This window comes from Carlito syrichta, unplaced genomic scaffold (assembly GCF_000164805.1).
Source record: "Carlito syrichta isolate Samal-C Ts95f unplaced genomic scaffold, Tarsius_syrichta-2.0.1 Scaffold315927, whole genome shotgun sequence".
In the NCBI taxonomy this organism is placed as follows: Eukaryota; Metazoa; Chordata; class Mammalia; order Primates; family Tarsiidae; genus Carlito; species Carlito syrichta.
The window spans coordinates 59,903-76,415 of NW_007260023.1; the positions used below are offsets into that span (position 1 = coordinate 59,903).

Below are 16,513 nucleotides of genomic sequence, written 5' to 3' on the forward strand. Positions count from 1 at the left end.
GTAACTATGGCATCATCAAAGCCTCAGCCAGTCAGCAGCATGTCTTGTTCCTCATGCTGGATGATCTGTGTGACAGTGCCTTCCTTAAGGGGCACAAGTCTTACACCCAGAGGGGCCCAACCTGGCCTCTGGGAAAGGATGTACACTAGGGATACCTAGGATGATCATAAAGTGAACATGTGGCCCTGACCAAAACTATGATTTAGCCCAAGGCAGGGTGAGAGCCCTTGGTGTAGTGTGTGGGTACCTGAGACCTGCTTATGTCCAGCTGGGCCAGACCTATGGTATCACCAGGCATGAAAAATCAGGCATGATATCACCAGGCATGAAAAACCACCAAGCACCTCAACTAAGGTGGTCAGAAACCCACAGACTAGCCATCAACCTTATCCACTCAAGGAGGCAATGATGGCTAAACTCCCATGACCTGAGTGGCCATTACCTGACCACCAATGAAGCAAAAGTCTGAGACCAAGCAGACGGCACTGGGGCCATGATGTCAAGAGTACAATACTTGCTCCAGATTATAGAAATGATGAAAATTGGGCAAGTGAGGGCCCATTAGGGCAGGTCACTAGGTCTAGGTCTGTCATCATTTGTGGGTGCCTTTCTTGGCAAGAAATAGAAAATGTGGCCTCACTCTGTGCAAGGATGCTCCAAGGTGGCTACATAAGGAGGAAGAGCTCCTGGCTATGCAGGAATAGACCTTAGCTGGATCCCACAGCCTATAGTCTCTCCCCTTTTTTTTCATCTGGCTACTTGGGATTCTCTTTTTTTGTTTTTCATTTTTGGGTTTTTTTTTTTTTTGAGTTGGAGTCTCATTCAGTTGCCCATGCTGGAGTGCAGCTCATGGCCACCCCAGTATCAACCTGCTGGGCTCTGGAGATCCTTCCACTTCAAATTTCCAAGTAGCCAGAACTACAGATGTGTGCTATGATGCCTGGCTAATTTTTTACTTTACTTGTAGAGATGATTCTCGACAAGTTGTATGGGCTTGTCTTGAACCCATGGGATCTGGCAGGATTCTCCATTTTTTGCTGAATCTGCAGGTACTGAAAATCATCCAGTTTCTTTTTCTTATCTCATTTTGCTTTCAGGAGAAATAAGAAGACAGTCCTTCTATCAAATGAATTCTCAGCAGTCCCTTCAGCAGCCTGCTCTGTGTACAAGCACAGTGATGTCTTTGTGCAATAGAGTGTCCAGTTCTCTCCAAACTCATAGAGATGAGTTCTTACAATAGTGAATATCCAGATTTCTCCTAATGGATGGATTTGCCCTACACTCTTCTTTTATCCAGGATCATGTGGGGGTTTATTTCTCTCTCTCTCTCTCTCTCTCTATTTATTTGTTTTTACTTTTTAGTCTTCTTTCAGGGGACTTGTTTCTTTGGTTCTTGGGTGTGGCAATGGCCAGTTTGTCCAACATGATACTGGTGGATGTGGAATTTCCCAGCAGGGCCAAAAACGTGGACTCACCTTGAAACTATTCACAGGGTACATTGGAGTGTTTTGTCGCCTCCTCAACTGGGGTGTTGTCCTGCAGCACAGAAACCAAGCCACCAGGCGTCATTCTTGTGCCACAGTTCCCACCAGGCTTCGTGATGTGTGCCATATCCTGCTCCTCCCCACATCTTCCAGTGCAGGGAGGCAACTCAACCTCAAAATTCTATAAGCAAAAACGTGACTTTCTTTTTCTCTTGCCTTCTCCAGCCCCGTTGGATCGCATCTGCTGTCATTCAAGATCAGGGTGGTGGCCTGTAGACTTATCCAATCAGTGGATGCTAGTTCAGAAACTGCCCAATTAGAAAGGAGCTCAAAGTGAGGGGGTGGCTTCCGGGGTCTGACCGGGCTTTTTGTTTTCTGGGCCTGCGGAAGTGCCGGATCATCTTGGAGATAGCCGCGTGTCTTTGCTTCTTCCCTTTTCGCCCTGTGAAATGCAAGTCTGAGGAGTCTGTAGGGAGGACGCTGGGACACCCGGAAGCCAGGAGATGGTGAGTATGGGGGTGGGTGCGAGAACGAGAGGCAGGATGGACTTGGATGACCCGGCTATGGCAGATTGGCCTCCACCTCCGTCCTGATCCTGGATCTGTCCCCACCGGCAGCTCTGCCCCGGTCCCCACTGCATAGGGTGGGTCTGGTCTGCTCCCCAGGGTCCTTCCCCCGTGGCGACCTTGCCCCACTGGAGGCCTCTTCAGGCAATCCCGTGCTCCGGATGTGTGGGACCCACGATTTTTATGGGGGGAGGGTGTCTGACCCGCGTGGAAGGCCCCTGGGGGAAGGGGCTGTGGTCCTGGCCCTGTCCCTTTCTTCTCCTAGAAAGTAAACAGATGCTCCAGCACAGTCTTAAGGTGTTCCCTTGGGCTAATAGTGGATCGTAAATCCCTAAGCCCCAGTCCCGTTCATGGTCTGGGATCTCTGGTAGGACAAGGGGAGGGGGAGGCTGACCACGTGCAGGTGCTGGTGGGTGACAGCCCTGTAGTCACCTTATTTGGAATATCCAGGTGGAAATCCCTAGGGCAAGTCATCAGGGTCATTGGCAGGTCCAAACCAGGTCCAAACCTGGTTCTGCCTGGTGATGGGACAGCCAAAGTCAAGACAAGGAGTTGGAACATGGGCTTTGACTTGATTTAGAGGACCTTTAAAGCTGAGAAGATGAGAGGCCTGCGTCCTAAAGACCCCTCCTGGGTTGTGTGTACTTTTTTTGGTTTTTATCCAGGTCAGTGTTGGGAGGGAGAGAGAAGAGAGAGGATTGCTTGAGCCCAGAAATTTGAGCCTAACCCGGACAACATAGCATATCCATGTGATTATAAAAGCTGAAACAATTTAACCAAGAGTGTTCACACATGCCTGTAGTTTCAGATTCTTGGGAGCCTGAGATGGAACAATCTGTTGAGAGCAGATCAAGATTGTGATAAGCTGTGTGGAGACAGTTCATGCCTGCTTGGGTTATGGAGTGATATTCAGACTCATAAAATACATTTAATTTAAAATTTAAAAAATAAAGCCATATCTTCAACAGGTAGATATGACTTGTCCAGATAATCTCACCTGAAAAGAAATGCCAGAGGAGGATGAGGTAAAAATGGCTGGTTCTCAGGTAAATGTGTTCCAGGTCAGGGGCTGTGTCTCTTTTTCTACTGGAATGTCATGATATTAGAGCATGCAAACCTTGATTGATAATTGATGGTAATTTTTTTTTTTTTGAGTCTCACTCTGTCACCCAGGCTAGAGTCCAGTGGCGTGCTCCAGCCCCTGTAGCCTCGACCTGCTGGACTCAGGTGATCCTTCCACCTCAACCTTTCAAGTAAGCTGGAACTACAAGCACACACAACCATGTTCAGCTAACTTTTTGATTTATTGTAGAGATGAGGTCTTTTCAAGCTGTTCTTGAACCTATGGGCTCAGGCAATCCTCTCACCTCTATCTCCCAAAGTTTTGAGGTTATAGGCATGAGTCACCATGCCCGACCACCATATATGTCTTATTCTACTTTAAAACTGTGTATTCCCTTGATTTTTTAGTATTTGTTTTTAAGATGTAGGGTATAATTCAGAGCTATGTTTACAAATGTTCATTATGCAGGTATGCTTCTTGATGAGGTATGCCCACACACCCCCAGCAGTATTCCACTCTCAGTCTGTTTCTAAAGTCACTATCACACTGCTTTACTTATTATGTATGATGAGGTCTTTCAAACTTTTTATGGATTTCCAATTTAAATATTGTTTACAAAATATTTTTCTCTTCAGAACACAAACAGCTGATATGTACATCAGTATCAACCTCAATTGATAAACTGGTTAGAAGATTATTGACTTAATAATACCATTTAATCTTTCTTCTCAAACAAGTATTTTCATTATTTTTCATTTCTACTGTTTTTCATGTTTCAGAAATATTCTACCGTTTTTTGTAATTTGATCTTTAAATGTAAATGTTTTTGTAAATTTCAAAATATCTTTTTAATCTATTAACCAGATTATATGACTTTATCTTTGATTTTATTAATGGGGCTAATTGTATTGATGGATTCCCAAATGCTGAATCTCCTAAGCATCCCTGACATAAAGGGATCTTGATGATGTAATGTTGCAACATAGTGACACAATGTTTCTACTAATTTTTACATTTCTATTCAAATGTGATCTTTCTACAAAGAAATGACTTGAAATCCTTAGTATGGAATAGAAATTGTGTGCTGACATTTTCCTCATCCAGGGACACCGGGTTTCTGTGGTTTTCTCTTTCTTTTTTCTATTATTTTTATTTTCAAATGTTGGGTACAATTCAGGGTTAGGTCATAAGTGGTCATTGTACATGTAAAGTTTGGGTATGCTTATTTATGTTATAACCCCCACCTTGGCAGTGTTCCTCTATTGCCAATCAATTACAGTACTCCGATGATTGTTCAGGGTCCACTTATGAGTGAATACATGTAGTACTCAGATCTTTGTTTATGTGATAAAATACTTCAGTATATACATGTTTTTTAGTTGGACTCTCACTCTGTCACATAGTGTATTAATCAATAGTTTTGTGGCCACCTCCTGTGTTATGTGAACTACAGACATGTGCTACCACACCCAGCTAAGTTTTGATTTATTGTAGAAATGAGGTCTCACCAAGTTGCTCAGGCTGGTCTTAAACCCGCAGGTTCAGGCAATCCTCTCGTCTTGGCCTCCCAAAGTGCTGGGATTACAGCTTGAGCTACCGAGCCCAACTTTTATTTTTTCTAGTAGGAGTTACACTCTTTCCCCTGGCTGTAGCTCAATGGCACATTTGTGGCAACTGCCACCTTGACCTGCTGGCAATCCTTCCACTTCAGCATTCCAAGTAGCTGAAACTACTGGTGTGTGCCACCAGGCCCAGCTAATTTTTTTATTTATTATAGAGACAAGGGTTTACTAAGGGGTGTGGATGGTTTGGAAACTGTTTGCTCAGGAAATCCTGTCATCTCTATCTCCCAAAGTGCTGGGATCATGGGTGTGAGCCACGGTGCCAGCCTGAAAGATTCTTAGTGATTATTATTATGGGTTGTTCTATTCTTACATCTTATGGGGTTTTCTTTTGATTTGCCAAAAGGTGGGAAAGGCTGCCAACTTGGACTGCAGTAAAATGTAAATTTTTTTTGAATCGGAGTCTCACTTTGTCGCCCAGACTGGAGTGCAGTGGAATACTCCCAACTACGACAGCCTCAACCTGTTGGGCTCCGGCGGGTTTCTGTGATCCTTCCACCTCAGTCTTCCAAGTAGCTGGAACTACAGGCATGTGCTACCACACCTGGCCAATTTTTTTTGTTTACTGTAGGGATGAGGTCTCTCCAAGTTGCCTGCGTGGTTTCGAACCCACGGGCTTAGGCAATCCACTCACCTTGGCCTCCCAAAGTGCTGGGATTACAGGCTGAGCCACTGAGCCTGCCTAAATGTAATTTTATTTAAAAAAAAATTTTTTTTGAGTTGGAGTCTCACTCTGTCGCCCAGACTGGAGTGCAGTGGCCATTCCCGGCCACCGCAGCCTCACCTGCTAGGCTCCGGCGATCCTTCTGCCTCAACCTTCTGAGTAGCCAGAATTACAAGCATGCACTACCACTACCATGCCTGGCTGATTTTTTTTATTTATTGTAGAGATGAGGTTTCACTGCCCAGGTGGGTCTCGAACCCACAGGCTCAGGCAATCCACTCACCTCAGCCTCCCAAATGTGCGGGATTACAGGCTGAGCCACCACCTGGCTCCAAATGTAATTTTAAAATGTCTGAATGCTTCCTAAAACCAGCCTATGGGATATTTATCTATTGATGTCTTACCTGTGCTAGCTACCGTGTCTTATTTTAACATTTTACTGTTACATTTGCTATTGTTTTAGTCTAAGTTTTATCTTCCTCCAAGATAGTAATTTATAGGAAATACAATTAAGTTGATTAAGTGAGTGGTTTCTTTGCATTTTCACACACATTGCTGGTATTGAGGGGAAAGACAGAAATGATTCCGGTTCTCTGTGAAAGTGTAAACTTAGGTGAGGTGGACTGTTGCCATGGAAATAATGCAAGATTGCAACAAAGGAGGAAGTTTACTAACCACCTTTCACAGATTGGAAAGGGCGCAGACAGAGGCAAGTGAGGTGTGGAAGGGACAAGGATTGGGTTTTTTAAAGGCCTTTGGGGAAAGGGGGTTAAGCCCCCAGGACTGTCCCAACAGATGGAAGTTTCTGGAGTGTAGGGACATTGACCACTTGATCTGTTTTGTTCTGGTGGCTTGTAATATGGTGGTAAACCTGTTACCTACCAGTGTGTTTCTCCAGACCTACTCCTCATTATTTACCCAAGTAACAGGAAACTGGAGCCAATCCATATAGCTCAATTCATTCTTGGTCCAGGGAGAATTATATATATATATTTTTTTCTTTTTTGAGTTGGAGTCTCACTCCATCGTCCAGACTGGAGAGCAGTGGCACGCTCCCAGCCACCCCAGCATCAACCTGTTGGGCTCCGGTGATCCTTCTGCCTCAACCTTCCAAGTAGCTGAAACTACAGGTGCGTGCCAGCACACCAGGCTAATTTTTGATTTATTGTAGAGATAAGGTCTTGCCAAGTTTCCCGGGCATGTCTCAAACCCGTGGATTCAGGCAATCCACTCACCACAGCCTCCCAAAGCGCTGGGATTACAGGTTGAGCCACCGAACCCGGTGAGAGTTATATTCTTATTACTAAACTCAGCAGTAAAAATAATTTATTGAAAGTATTATTGGCTAGGCTCTGGAGGCTGTGGCGGGTTGATCATCTGAGCCCACATGTTCAAGACCAGTCGAGGCACCTTGGCGAGACCTCCTCTTTATAATAAATTAAAAAATTAGCTGGGTGTGGTAGTGCATGCCTGTAGCAGCTACTTGGAAGACTGAGGTGAAAGGATCACCGGAACCTGGCTGGTTGATTCTGAGTTGACCATGTGTGTGCCACTGCACTCCAGCCTCGGCGACAGAGTGAGTTTGACTAAAAAAAAAAAATGTAAGCCGGGCTCGGTGGCTTAGCCTGTAATCCCACGCTTTGGGAGGCTGAGGTGAGTGCATTGCCTGAGTCTGCGGGTTCGAGACCCGCCTGGGCAAATTGGTGAGGCCTCATCTCTACAATAAATCAAAAAATCAGCCAGGCATGGTAGCGCGTGCCTATAATTCCGGCTACTCAGAAGGCTGAGGCAGAAGGATCGCCAGAGCCCAGCAGGTCAAGGCTGCGGTGGCTGGAAGTGTCCACTGCACTCCAGTCTGGGCGACAGAGTGAGACTCCAACTCAAAAAAAAAAAATGTAATGGATGCTTTCATACACCTGTGAAATTCAACAATTAATCTACCACACTTTCTGGTGGAAATGTATTGATTTCCACAGCCATAAAGAGCAAACTTGTCCCTCAACGTTGTGATGTAACCTTGGAGAGGAGAGAGGAGGAACGGGGGCCAGCACCTCAGACCCTCCCTCTGCAGGCCCCACCCCCCACTCAGATCTTCCCCACTTCTTTCGGGTCCCAAACACATGGAATGAGGGGTTGTACACAGAGGGCTCAGCTGGTGAGGTCGCGGATGGGACAAGTCCCCAGGGTTCCGGCCTAGCCTTACCCACACTGAGGGTACCAGTCCCAGGTGCTGGCGGGGCTGTGTTCACTGTCAACTGAGGAGACCGGTCCCGCTACATCCGGGTCATCCAAGTCCATCCACTCCCCCTCTTGGGACACCCCCAGCATACTCACCTTCTCCCTGCTTCTGGATGTCCCGGCAGCCTCGCCAAGAACTTCCACATCCTGCAGGTCACAGGGCGACAGAGGTTGAAGCAAAGACACGAGGAGGTACCGGAGTGGAGGACAGTGAGGCGAGAATGACCCAACTCTGCTCGCAGGCACAGGAGACAAAGGTCCGACCAGAGCCCAAAAGCCGCCCCCTCACTTTCAGCTCCCCCCTGATTGACCAGTTCAGACCTCAGCATCCGTTGATTGGAAAAACCTTCAGGCCCCGGCTTTCTGGTCTTGACTGGCAGGAGATGCAAAACGAGAGGGACTCCATAGGCCAAAATGCCTTTAGCTTTCTCCTTGCCCCGGAGACTGGGCAGAAGGGTGGGGGGAGGGGGCTTGAGGGCCCTGTCGGGGCATGATGGGAGTTTTTTTCGCTCCTGGTTGGTGGGTTGCTGGACTGTAGGTCTCATCACCTCTCCCGGGACACTTTGGAATGGTCCTGCAGCTCCACGACTCACCGACGGGAGCCATGCAGACACCAGTGTTCCCAGCAAGCCCTGCAAGGGGCCCACAACCCCACACCTCCCCACCAGGTTCCGGCACTGGGAGAAATCTCAACATCTTCTTGCCTCATGCAGCCCGCGCCTGATCGCGTGTCCTGTGACTCAAGACCAGATGGCCTGGAGTTTTGCCCAAGCAGCGGACGCTGGGGTTTGAGATGGCCAATCAGACAGGAGCTGGAAGGGAAGGGGCAGCTTCCAGGCTTCTCTTCAGCCTGTGTTGGCCGGTGACATGCAGGTCCTGAGAGAAATATAGGGCAGACACTGAGACCCTTGGAAGGTGGCAGGTTTCCCGAGAGGGGTATGGGGATGGGCCCGAATCACCCGGCTCTGTAGGAACCGGCCTCCCTTTCAGCTTCGAGCCTGGACCCGTCCCCGCCGGTGGCTCCACCTGGTCCCCTCGGTGTAGGTGGGCCTGTGCTGCGACCCCAGAGTCTTGACCCCACAGAGATGTTGCCTGCTGAGCACTCTTCAGGCAGCTCCCCACCTCCAAGGGCCAGGGACTCGGGAGGGTCATGCGGAGGATCCGACCTGCGTGGGGGGCTTGGAGGGGGAGGCTATGGCCCTGACCCGGTCCCTGTCTCCTCCCCAGAGTTAAACGGCGGCTCCATCACAGCGTTAAGGAGGCCTCTTGGGCCAACAGTGGTTCATGAGTCCTGAAACCCCAGCCAGGACTCGTGGTGTGGGGATCCCAGAGGGCCTTGGAGGAAAGGATTTGAGAAGGGGCAAAGGGAAACCGGATATGGGCAGGATCTGTCATCAGTGTCATTGACCATTTGTGTCAGCAGGTACAAACCCGGTTCTGTGGACATAAGGAGTTGGAGTAAGGGTTGTGACTTTAGTAGGGACATTAAAGTCAAGGAAATGAGGGGACGGCATCCTAAAAACCGCTCCTGGGTCGTGTGTGCTGTTGAAAAATTTTTATCCAGGCTGTGGAACAGAGACGGGCAAAGATCAAGAGGTGGCTTAGACTTGCAGGCATCTGGGCGATGAAAGGAATACTGGAAAGTGGTGAATTCTCTTTCCCCTTGGTTCTCAGTCTCCTTGTTCCTTTATTAAACAAAACAGCTACAGCAAATACTCCCACTTTCCCAGAGTTAGTCTGGACAGCTGCATACTGGTGCCAGCCTTATCTTGTCAGCATTTCAGTATTTTAGCTACATGCAAACACACAAAGAGACCAGAGACACCGCCCCCCTGCCTCAGTCTAAGACGGAGTCACGTCAAACCTTTGAGAGTGGACTGCGCCATTTTGGGTTGATTAGGTCTAAGCTTTATATTATTAAATTAGTAACTATCAAAAAATCTATTTTAGTTCAGCAAATGGTTTCTGTGCACTTTTAGACACATCACTGTTCTTGAGGGAAAAAGGCAGAAATGATGTTTGTCCTCTCGATTATCTTGCATTTGTAAAGAAGAAAAACTATCCCAAAGGACAAGGTAGACCCACCTCAGAGAGATGGTGGAAGAATCCACAAATCAAAGAGAACCTCAGAAAAACAGGAGAGCAAGGGAGGGACTCCCAAGAGGGTGGAAAGACTCTGACAAAAAAAATAAGTCCATTCCATTTAATTTTGAAATAAATAAAGGCATATTTTCAACATGTAGGTGTGACTTGATTAGATCATCTCACCTGAGAAGAAATCCCAGAGAAGTAGGAGAAAAAGGAAAAAAAATGGCTGCTTCTCAGGTAAATGTGTCCCAAGTCAGAAGAAATGTCATGTGTGTAAAACTTGAAAACCATCCTACTGTCCCATTGATGGTCCTGCCTAAAGAGTTTGTTTCAACTATGTTTGTTCTTCCTGGGATATTCAATGGGCCTGTCGGACACCGCTCCCTACATAGCCTCTTCTGTTCTCTTCATCCATTCTACTTTGTTGCCATGAACTGTTCTCACTGCAAATGTTTGACCTACATTATTAATGATCCCTTGTGATTGGGGATCATGGGAAGGAACAGTAACCAAGAATCCTATTGGAGATAGGGTAGATCCTCAGATCCTAATGAAGGATAGTAACGTGTATTTATTTATTTATTTTTGAGTTGTCATCCCCCACTGTTTCCCAGAATGAAGTGTACTGGCACACTCACAGCCATCACAGCCCAGTTAATTTTTTGATTTATTGTAGAGTTCAGTCTAGCCAAGTTGTCCAGGCTGGTCTTGCACCTGAGGGTTTGGAAAATTCTCTTGTCTCCACCTTCCAAAGTGCTGGGATTATAGGCATGACTCTCTGTGCCTAGTCAGAACATGTACTATTAAGTTTCTGTCTAGATGCTCCATCAGCTCCATGTAGAACACAGTTAATAAAATGTACATTCAGACTGGGCTCGGTGGCTCATAATCCCACCATTTTGGGAGGCTGAGATGAGTGGATTGCCTGAGCCCATGAGTTTGAGACCCATCTAGGCAACTTGGCAAGACCTTGTCTCTACAATAAATCAAAAACTAACTAGGAGTGGTAGTGGGTGCCTATGGTTCTGGCTACTTGGAAGGCTGAGGTGGAAGGATCTCCAGAGCCCAGCAGGTTGAGGTTGTGGTGGCTGGGAGCATGCCACTACACTCCAGTCTGGGTGACAGAGTGAGACTCTATCTCAAAAAACAAAAAAAGTAAGAATAATTAGAAGATATTTGCTCTCCAGGATGCTAAAAACAAATAATATAAATACACTTTCAGAGATTACATGCCATGGGAAATACCTGTAGGCTGATTTTTGCCCTATATATGTTTACTTGTTATTACATTGAGATTATAAATTACTATATTGGCCAGGTTTGGTGGCTTAGCCTGTAATCCCAGCACTTTGGGAGGCTGTGGTGACAGAATTTCCTGAACCTGCATTTTGGGAACAACTTGGGTAATTTGGTGACACCTCATCTCTACAATAAATTACAAAAAGTAGCTGGGCATGGTTGAGTGCCCCTGTAGTTCTAGCTACATGGAAGGCTGAGGTGGAAGGATCACCTAAGCCCAACAGGTCGAGGTGGCAGTGTCCATGAGCATGCTACTGCACTCCAACCTGGGTGACAAAAGTGAGACTCCAACTCAAAAAATAATAAATTACTATAATTTTTGACAAAAGATCTCAGCATGGATGTTGTGTTGCACCTGTGTGCCTTGGCATCTGATATCAATTTGTCCCAACTATTTGGCATGCTGTGGAGGAGGCATTCTTTCAGCCCAGGAGATCGAGGTTGCAATAAGCTGTGATTATGCCATGGCACCCTAGCATGGATAAGAATGAGACACAACAACTGATAAAAAACAACTGCAGAACCTCAGGCTAAATCCATGTATTCTGAATTAGAATTTGCATTTTAACAAGATATTCAATTCATTCTTGTTTGAATTACATCTTGATGAGGACCTTCCAACTCACTAGGAGTTTTCCATCTGAGCAGTATGTGTAATGTATTCTGTGTGATGTAAACATAGCAATGAAAAATATACATGCCTGTGCTGGTGTCCAAATTTATGCTGTATCCCTCACAAAAATAGGGTGTCTACACTAGCTGAGTGGCTTTTATTTTATTCTTTTTCTGACACACTTAATGCATTAGAGGATATTTCTGTGTTATGAAATTTCTTAGTGCATAATAATAGTTGTCATGTCAGCTGGACCTGGTTCTCTTCACGCTTGCTTTACCTAGATGCCATGGTGACCTGGTAAATATGTGTTGTTGTTTTCAGGGGCTGTTGACATTCAAGGATGTGGCTATAGAATTCTCTCCAGAAGAGTGGGAATGCCTGGACTACTCTCAGCGAATATTGTACAGGACTGTGATGTTAGAGAACCACAGAAACATGGTTTTTCTGGGTGAGGAAACACTCAACACACAATTCCTATTTCATACTAAGGATTTTATGTACTTCCTTTGTAGAATGTTTTCTGAGAATTTCTGCTTTGCATGAATGAGTTTCCGCTTCCTGCTATCAAGGAAATGTTGGTGATATGTTAACATAGAAAAGAAAAAAATAGAGATGTTTCATTTTGACATGAAGCCTTCTCTATTTTGAATTGACTGGTGTCCTTCTAGCTATATTATTGTTAAGTTCAGAAATTTAGTTGCGTAAATATCATTGCCCACATCTTGTTCCAATTGCTGCCATAAGTTATCGACTCACTAGAACAGAACTAAGAATTCACAAATTTAAGGCCAGGCACAGTGGCTCAACCCTGTGATTCCAGTACTTTAGAAGGCTGAGTTGAGAGGATTGCCAGAGCTCATGGTTTCAAGAATAGCCTGGGCAACTTGGCAAGACCCCATCTCTACAATAAATCAAACAATTTACTGGGGGTAGTAGTGCATACCTGTAGTTCTGGCCACTTTGTAAGCTAAGGGAGAAAAATTACCCGAGCCCAACAGGTGATTGCTGGGGTGGCTGTGAGCTTTCCACTGCACTCCAGCCTGGGTGACAGTGAGACTCCAAACCAAAATAAAAAAAAAACCCGCAAATTTAAAATTCTATCTAAATGTTCCTAAAGTTTTATTGGGAAATAGTATTTTGGGATTATTTTTCTAGAACCTTGTGTAATGTGTTCTCTACTGATCACAATACTAGGTTTATAATTTAAGAACCCCAGCAAGAATCATGATACTTTCTTCTAATTAAACAGGACTTGCTGTCTCTAAGCCAGACCTCATCACATGTCTGGAGCAAAGGAAAGAGCCCTGGGATGTGAAGAGACACAGCACGCTAGCCCAAATGCCAGGTAGGTGGGAGTGAATGAAACAGATGACACATGTCTAGGAATCAGAGTTTGAAATTTGGTTTGGGAAGGTGGTTTGCTCCAATAGAAATGGTTTCTGAGAAGCCTGGGATTCTTTCTCTTGCTGTCACAAAGGGACATCTGTTATTCCATGTTCTGAAATTCTCCAAAAGCTTTCTCTTTTTTTGAGTTGGCGTCTCACTCTGTCACCCAGACTGGAGTGCAGTGGCCGCTCCTGGCCACCACAGCCTTGCCCTGCTGTGCTCCATTGATCCTTCCACCTCAGCCTTCCAAGTAGCTGGAACTACAGGCCCGTGCTACTGTGCTCGGCTAATTTTTTGATTTATTGTTGAGATGAGGTCTCACCAAGTTGCTCAGATGGGTCTCAAACCTGCAGGCCCAGGTAATTCACTCACCTCGACCTCCCAAAGCATGAGATTACAGGCTAAGCCACCGAGCCCGGCCCAAAAATTGTTTCTTAAATGATCTTTCTAGATTACATAGGAAATCAAAGTTCATTTAAAGGTTTATTAGAGGTTGCATGATTTTACTACCTTTCTAATGCTTTGGAGAAGTGCAAATATCTGCTTTATTTATTTGGAAATCCATGTAAAACTCTTTTTTATGCTTTCTTTTTGCATCATGTTTGGATGTATATGAAAGTAGTGATTTTGTTATCTTTGATGAATTTTAAGAACTCTCTGGACACAAGCTACATGTTTTGTACTTTATGATTTTCTATACTAGGGAGATATCCAATGATTTTATTTAAATTCACACTCCATAGTTCTGCCAGAACAAAACATATCTCTCTTAATAGAAGAAATCCTGTTATTTTATTTTAATTTTACTTTTAAAGTATGATCTGAGATGTAATTTTTTTATATATCTAAATGTTTAAGTGTATTATATGGTGTAGAGGATTGGTAAACATATATTAAACTCCCACATGTTACCTTGTATCTTAACAACTCTTATTTTGTAATTTTCTTGTCTTTAGTATGAAGCTTAGGACTAGCTTACATATATGCATATATACAAAATGTGTATGTGTTTGTTTATGTGTGATTAATATCTGTTTTTTTATACATAAGTAAAAAATGTATAACCATATTTGTGAATAATGAAATAATTTGATATGCCTATACACTGTGAAATGATGATTACAATTATATTATGAGCATATCAATCATCTTACGTTGATGCCATTTCTATGTTTTGCAAGAAAAACACATAATATATTCTATTTTAGCAAATCTTTTAAGTATATGAGACATCATTTTTGGCTATGTCACTATGTTATACATTAGTTCACTAAAACTCAGTTATAACTAAAATTTTGTGACCATTAAAAAACATCTCACCTGGGCTTGGTGGCTCAGCCTGTAATCCTGCACCTTTGGGAGGCTGAGGTGAGTGGATTGCCTGAGCCCGTGGGTTTGAGACCCACCTGGGCAGTGAGACCTCATCTCTACAATAAATCAAAAAATCAGCCAGGTGTGGTAGCGCATCCCTGTAATTCTGGCTACTTGGAAGGCTGAGGCAGAAGGATCTCCGGAGCCCAGCAGGCGAGGCTGCGGTGGCCAGGAGCGGCCACTGCACTCCAGTCTGGGCAACCGAGTGAGACTCCAACTCAAAAAAAACCAAAACAACAACAACAAAAATAAAACATCTCCATTCTCCCATTTCAGGCCCTGGTGATCACGTTGTACTTTTTTCCTCTCTGAGTGCAGTTTTTTTATTCCACAGGAGTGAAATCATTTAGCATTTTTTCACCCTGAGTTTGAGTCTCACTCTATTCCCAGACTGGAGTGCAGTGGCATGCTAATGAACCACTACAGCCTCATTACTGGACTCACGTGATCTTCCATATCAACCTTCCAAGTAGCTGGAACTACAGGTGCACGTTGCAACCCCAAGCTTGTTTTTTTATTTATCACTGATACAAAGTCTCATCAAGGTGCCCAGACTGTTCTTGAACATCTGAGCTCAGTCAATCCTCTCAACTTGGCCACCCAGTGTGCTGGGATTTCAGACTTGAGCCACTGTACCCATTCTCATGCAGTATTTGTGTGTGCGTGCCTGGTTCACCTCAGTTAGCATAGTGTCTTAAAATTTCATCCATAAGGTTGAAATTGCAGTATTCTTTAATTTTTTTTTGTGGCTGAATCATATGCTGTTGTGTATATATACTTAATTTTCTTAATCAACACAGAATCCACATATATTTAGGTTGTTTTCAAGCTTAGCCATCTTGACAAATGCTGCAGTGCACATAGAGGTCAGACACTTCTTTTTGGTACTGATTTTATTTCCTTTGGTTATATACCCAGAAAAGAGATTTTTGTGTTATATGGCAGTTTAATTTTATTTTTTAAAGAATGTTGAAGCTAGTCTCGGTAGCTTAGCCTGTAATCCCAGTGCTTTGGGAGGGTGAGGTGAGTGGATTGCCCGAGCCCGCGGGTTCGAGACTCACCTGGGCAACTTGACAAGACCTTATCTATACAATAAAATCAAAAAAATTATCTGGACTTGGTAGCGCATGCCTGTAGTTCCAGCTACTTGGAAGACTGAGGTGGAAGGATTGCCGGAACCCAGCAGATGAGGCTGCAGTGGCTGGGAGCATGCCACTGCACTCCAGTCTGGGTGACAGAGTGAGACTGCAACTCAAAAAAAGAATGTTGACAATGATTTTTATATAACTCCACCAGTTTAAGCTCACCAAGAGTATACAGGATTTATTTTTCTTCACATCCTTACCAAAAGTTCTCTTCTGGTTTATATTAGTCATTCTAACAGGTGTGAGACAATATGTTATCATTGTGTTTATTTGAAATTGCCTCTATTGATGATGTTCTGTGCCATTTAATATTTTTATATACCTGTTGGCAATTTGTATTCCTCATTGGATAAATAACAATTAATTTGGGTGATATTTTTTATTCAGGTAATTATCATTTCCTTGTTTATGTCTTTGATTTGTATAATTTTCTTGTATATTTTGCATATTAACATCTCATCAAATATATGGTTTGCAGATATTTTCACTTGTCCTGTAAGCCTTCTTTCTTTTCCCTTTACAATGCAGAAGCTTTTAAGTTTGATGTCTCCAACTGGTTTATATTTACTTTTATTCCTGTAGTCATAAAAAAATTATTACTGAGACCAATATCAGTATCAAGGATGTTTTCAAAATCCTTTTTATGGTTTTGTTTTATCAGCCATGTTCTCTATCACCCAGGCAGGACTGTGGTGGCTCAATTAAGGCTCACTACAGCCTTAAGCTCCTTGGCTCAGGTGATCACTCCCCTTCAATCTCCTCAGTACTGTGATTACAGTTAGCACAAAACTTTGATAGTGGCTTGTCTGACTGTATGTTTGTGTTTGTCCTAATTTGAGTTCAGTAAAGTTGTTGGTTTTCCTATTTTTCTTCATTTTATTTGAAAATTTCTCAGACTGTTTTGTAATTTGCAGCTCCACAAATTATTGTTGTGCCTTTAATTGAGTCATTTATCCTGATTCTTTCTATGC

General features: G+C 44.1%; 1 protein-coding gene across 1 annotated transcript; it reads left to right on the plus strand.

The window, feature by feature from the left end:
- Positions 1-3,081: 3,081 nt before the first annotated feature.
- Positions 3,082-12,999, plus strand: LOC103276107 (protein ZNF738-like). Its single transcript, XM_021706695.1, has 3 exons — positions 3,082-3,096; positions 11,962-12,088; positions 12,890-12,999. The coding sequence occupies exons 1-3, from the start codon at positions 3,082-3,084 to the stop codon at positions 12,997-12,999; spliced, it is 252 nt and encodes an 83-aa protein (XP_021562370.1).
- The last annotated feature ends 3,514 nt before the right edge of the window (positions 13,000-16,513 follow it).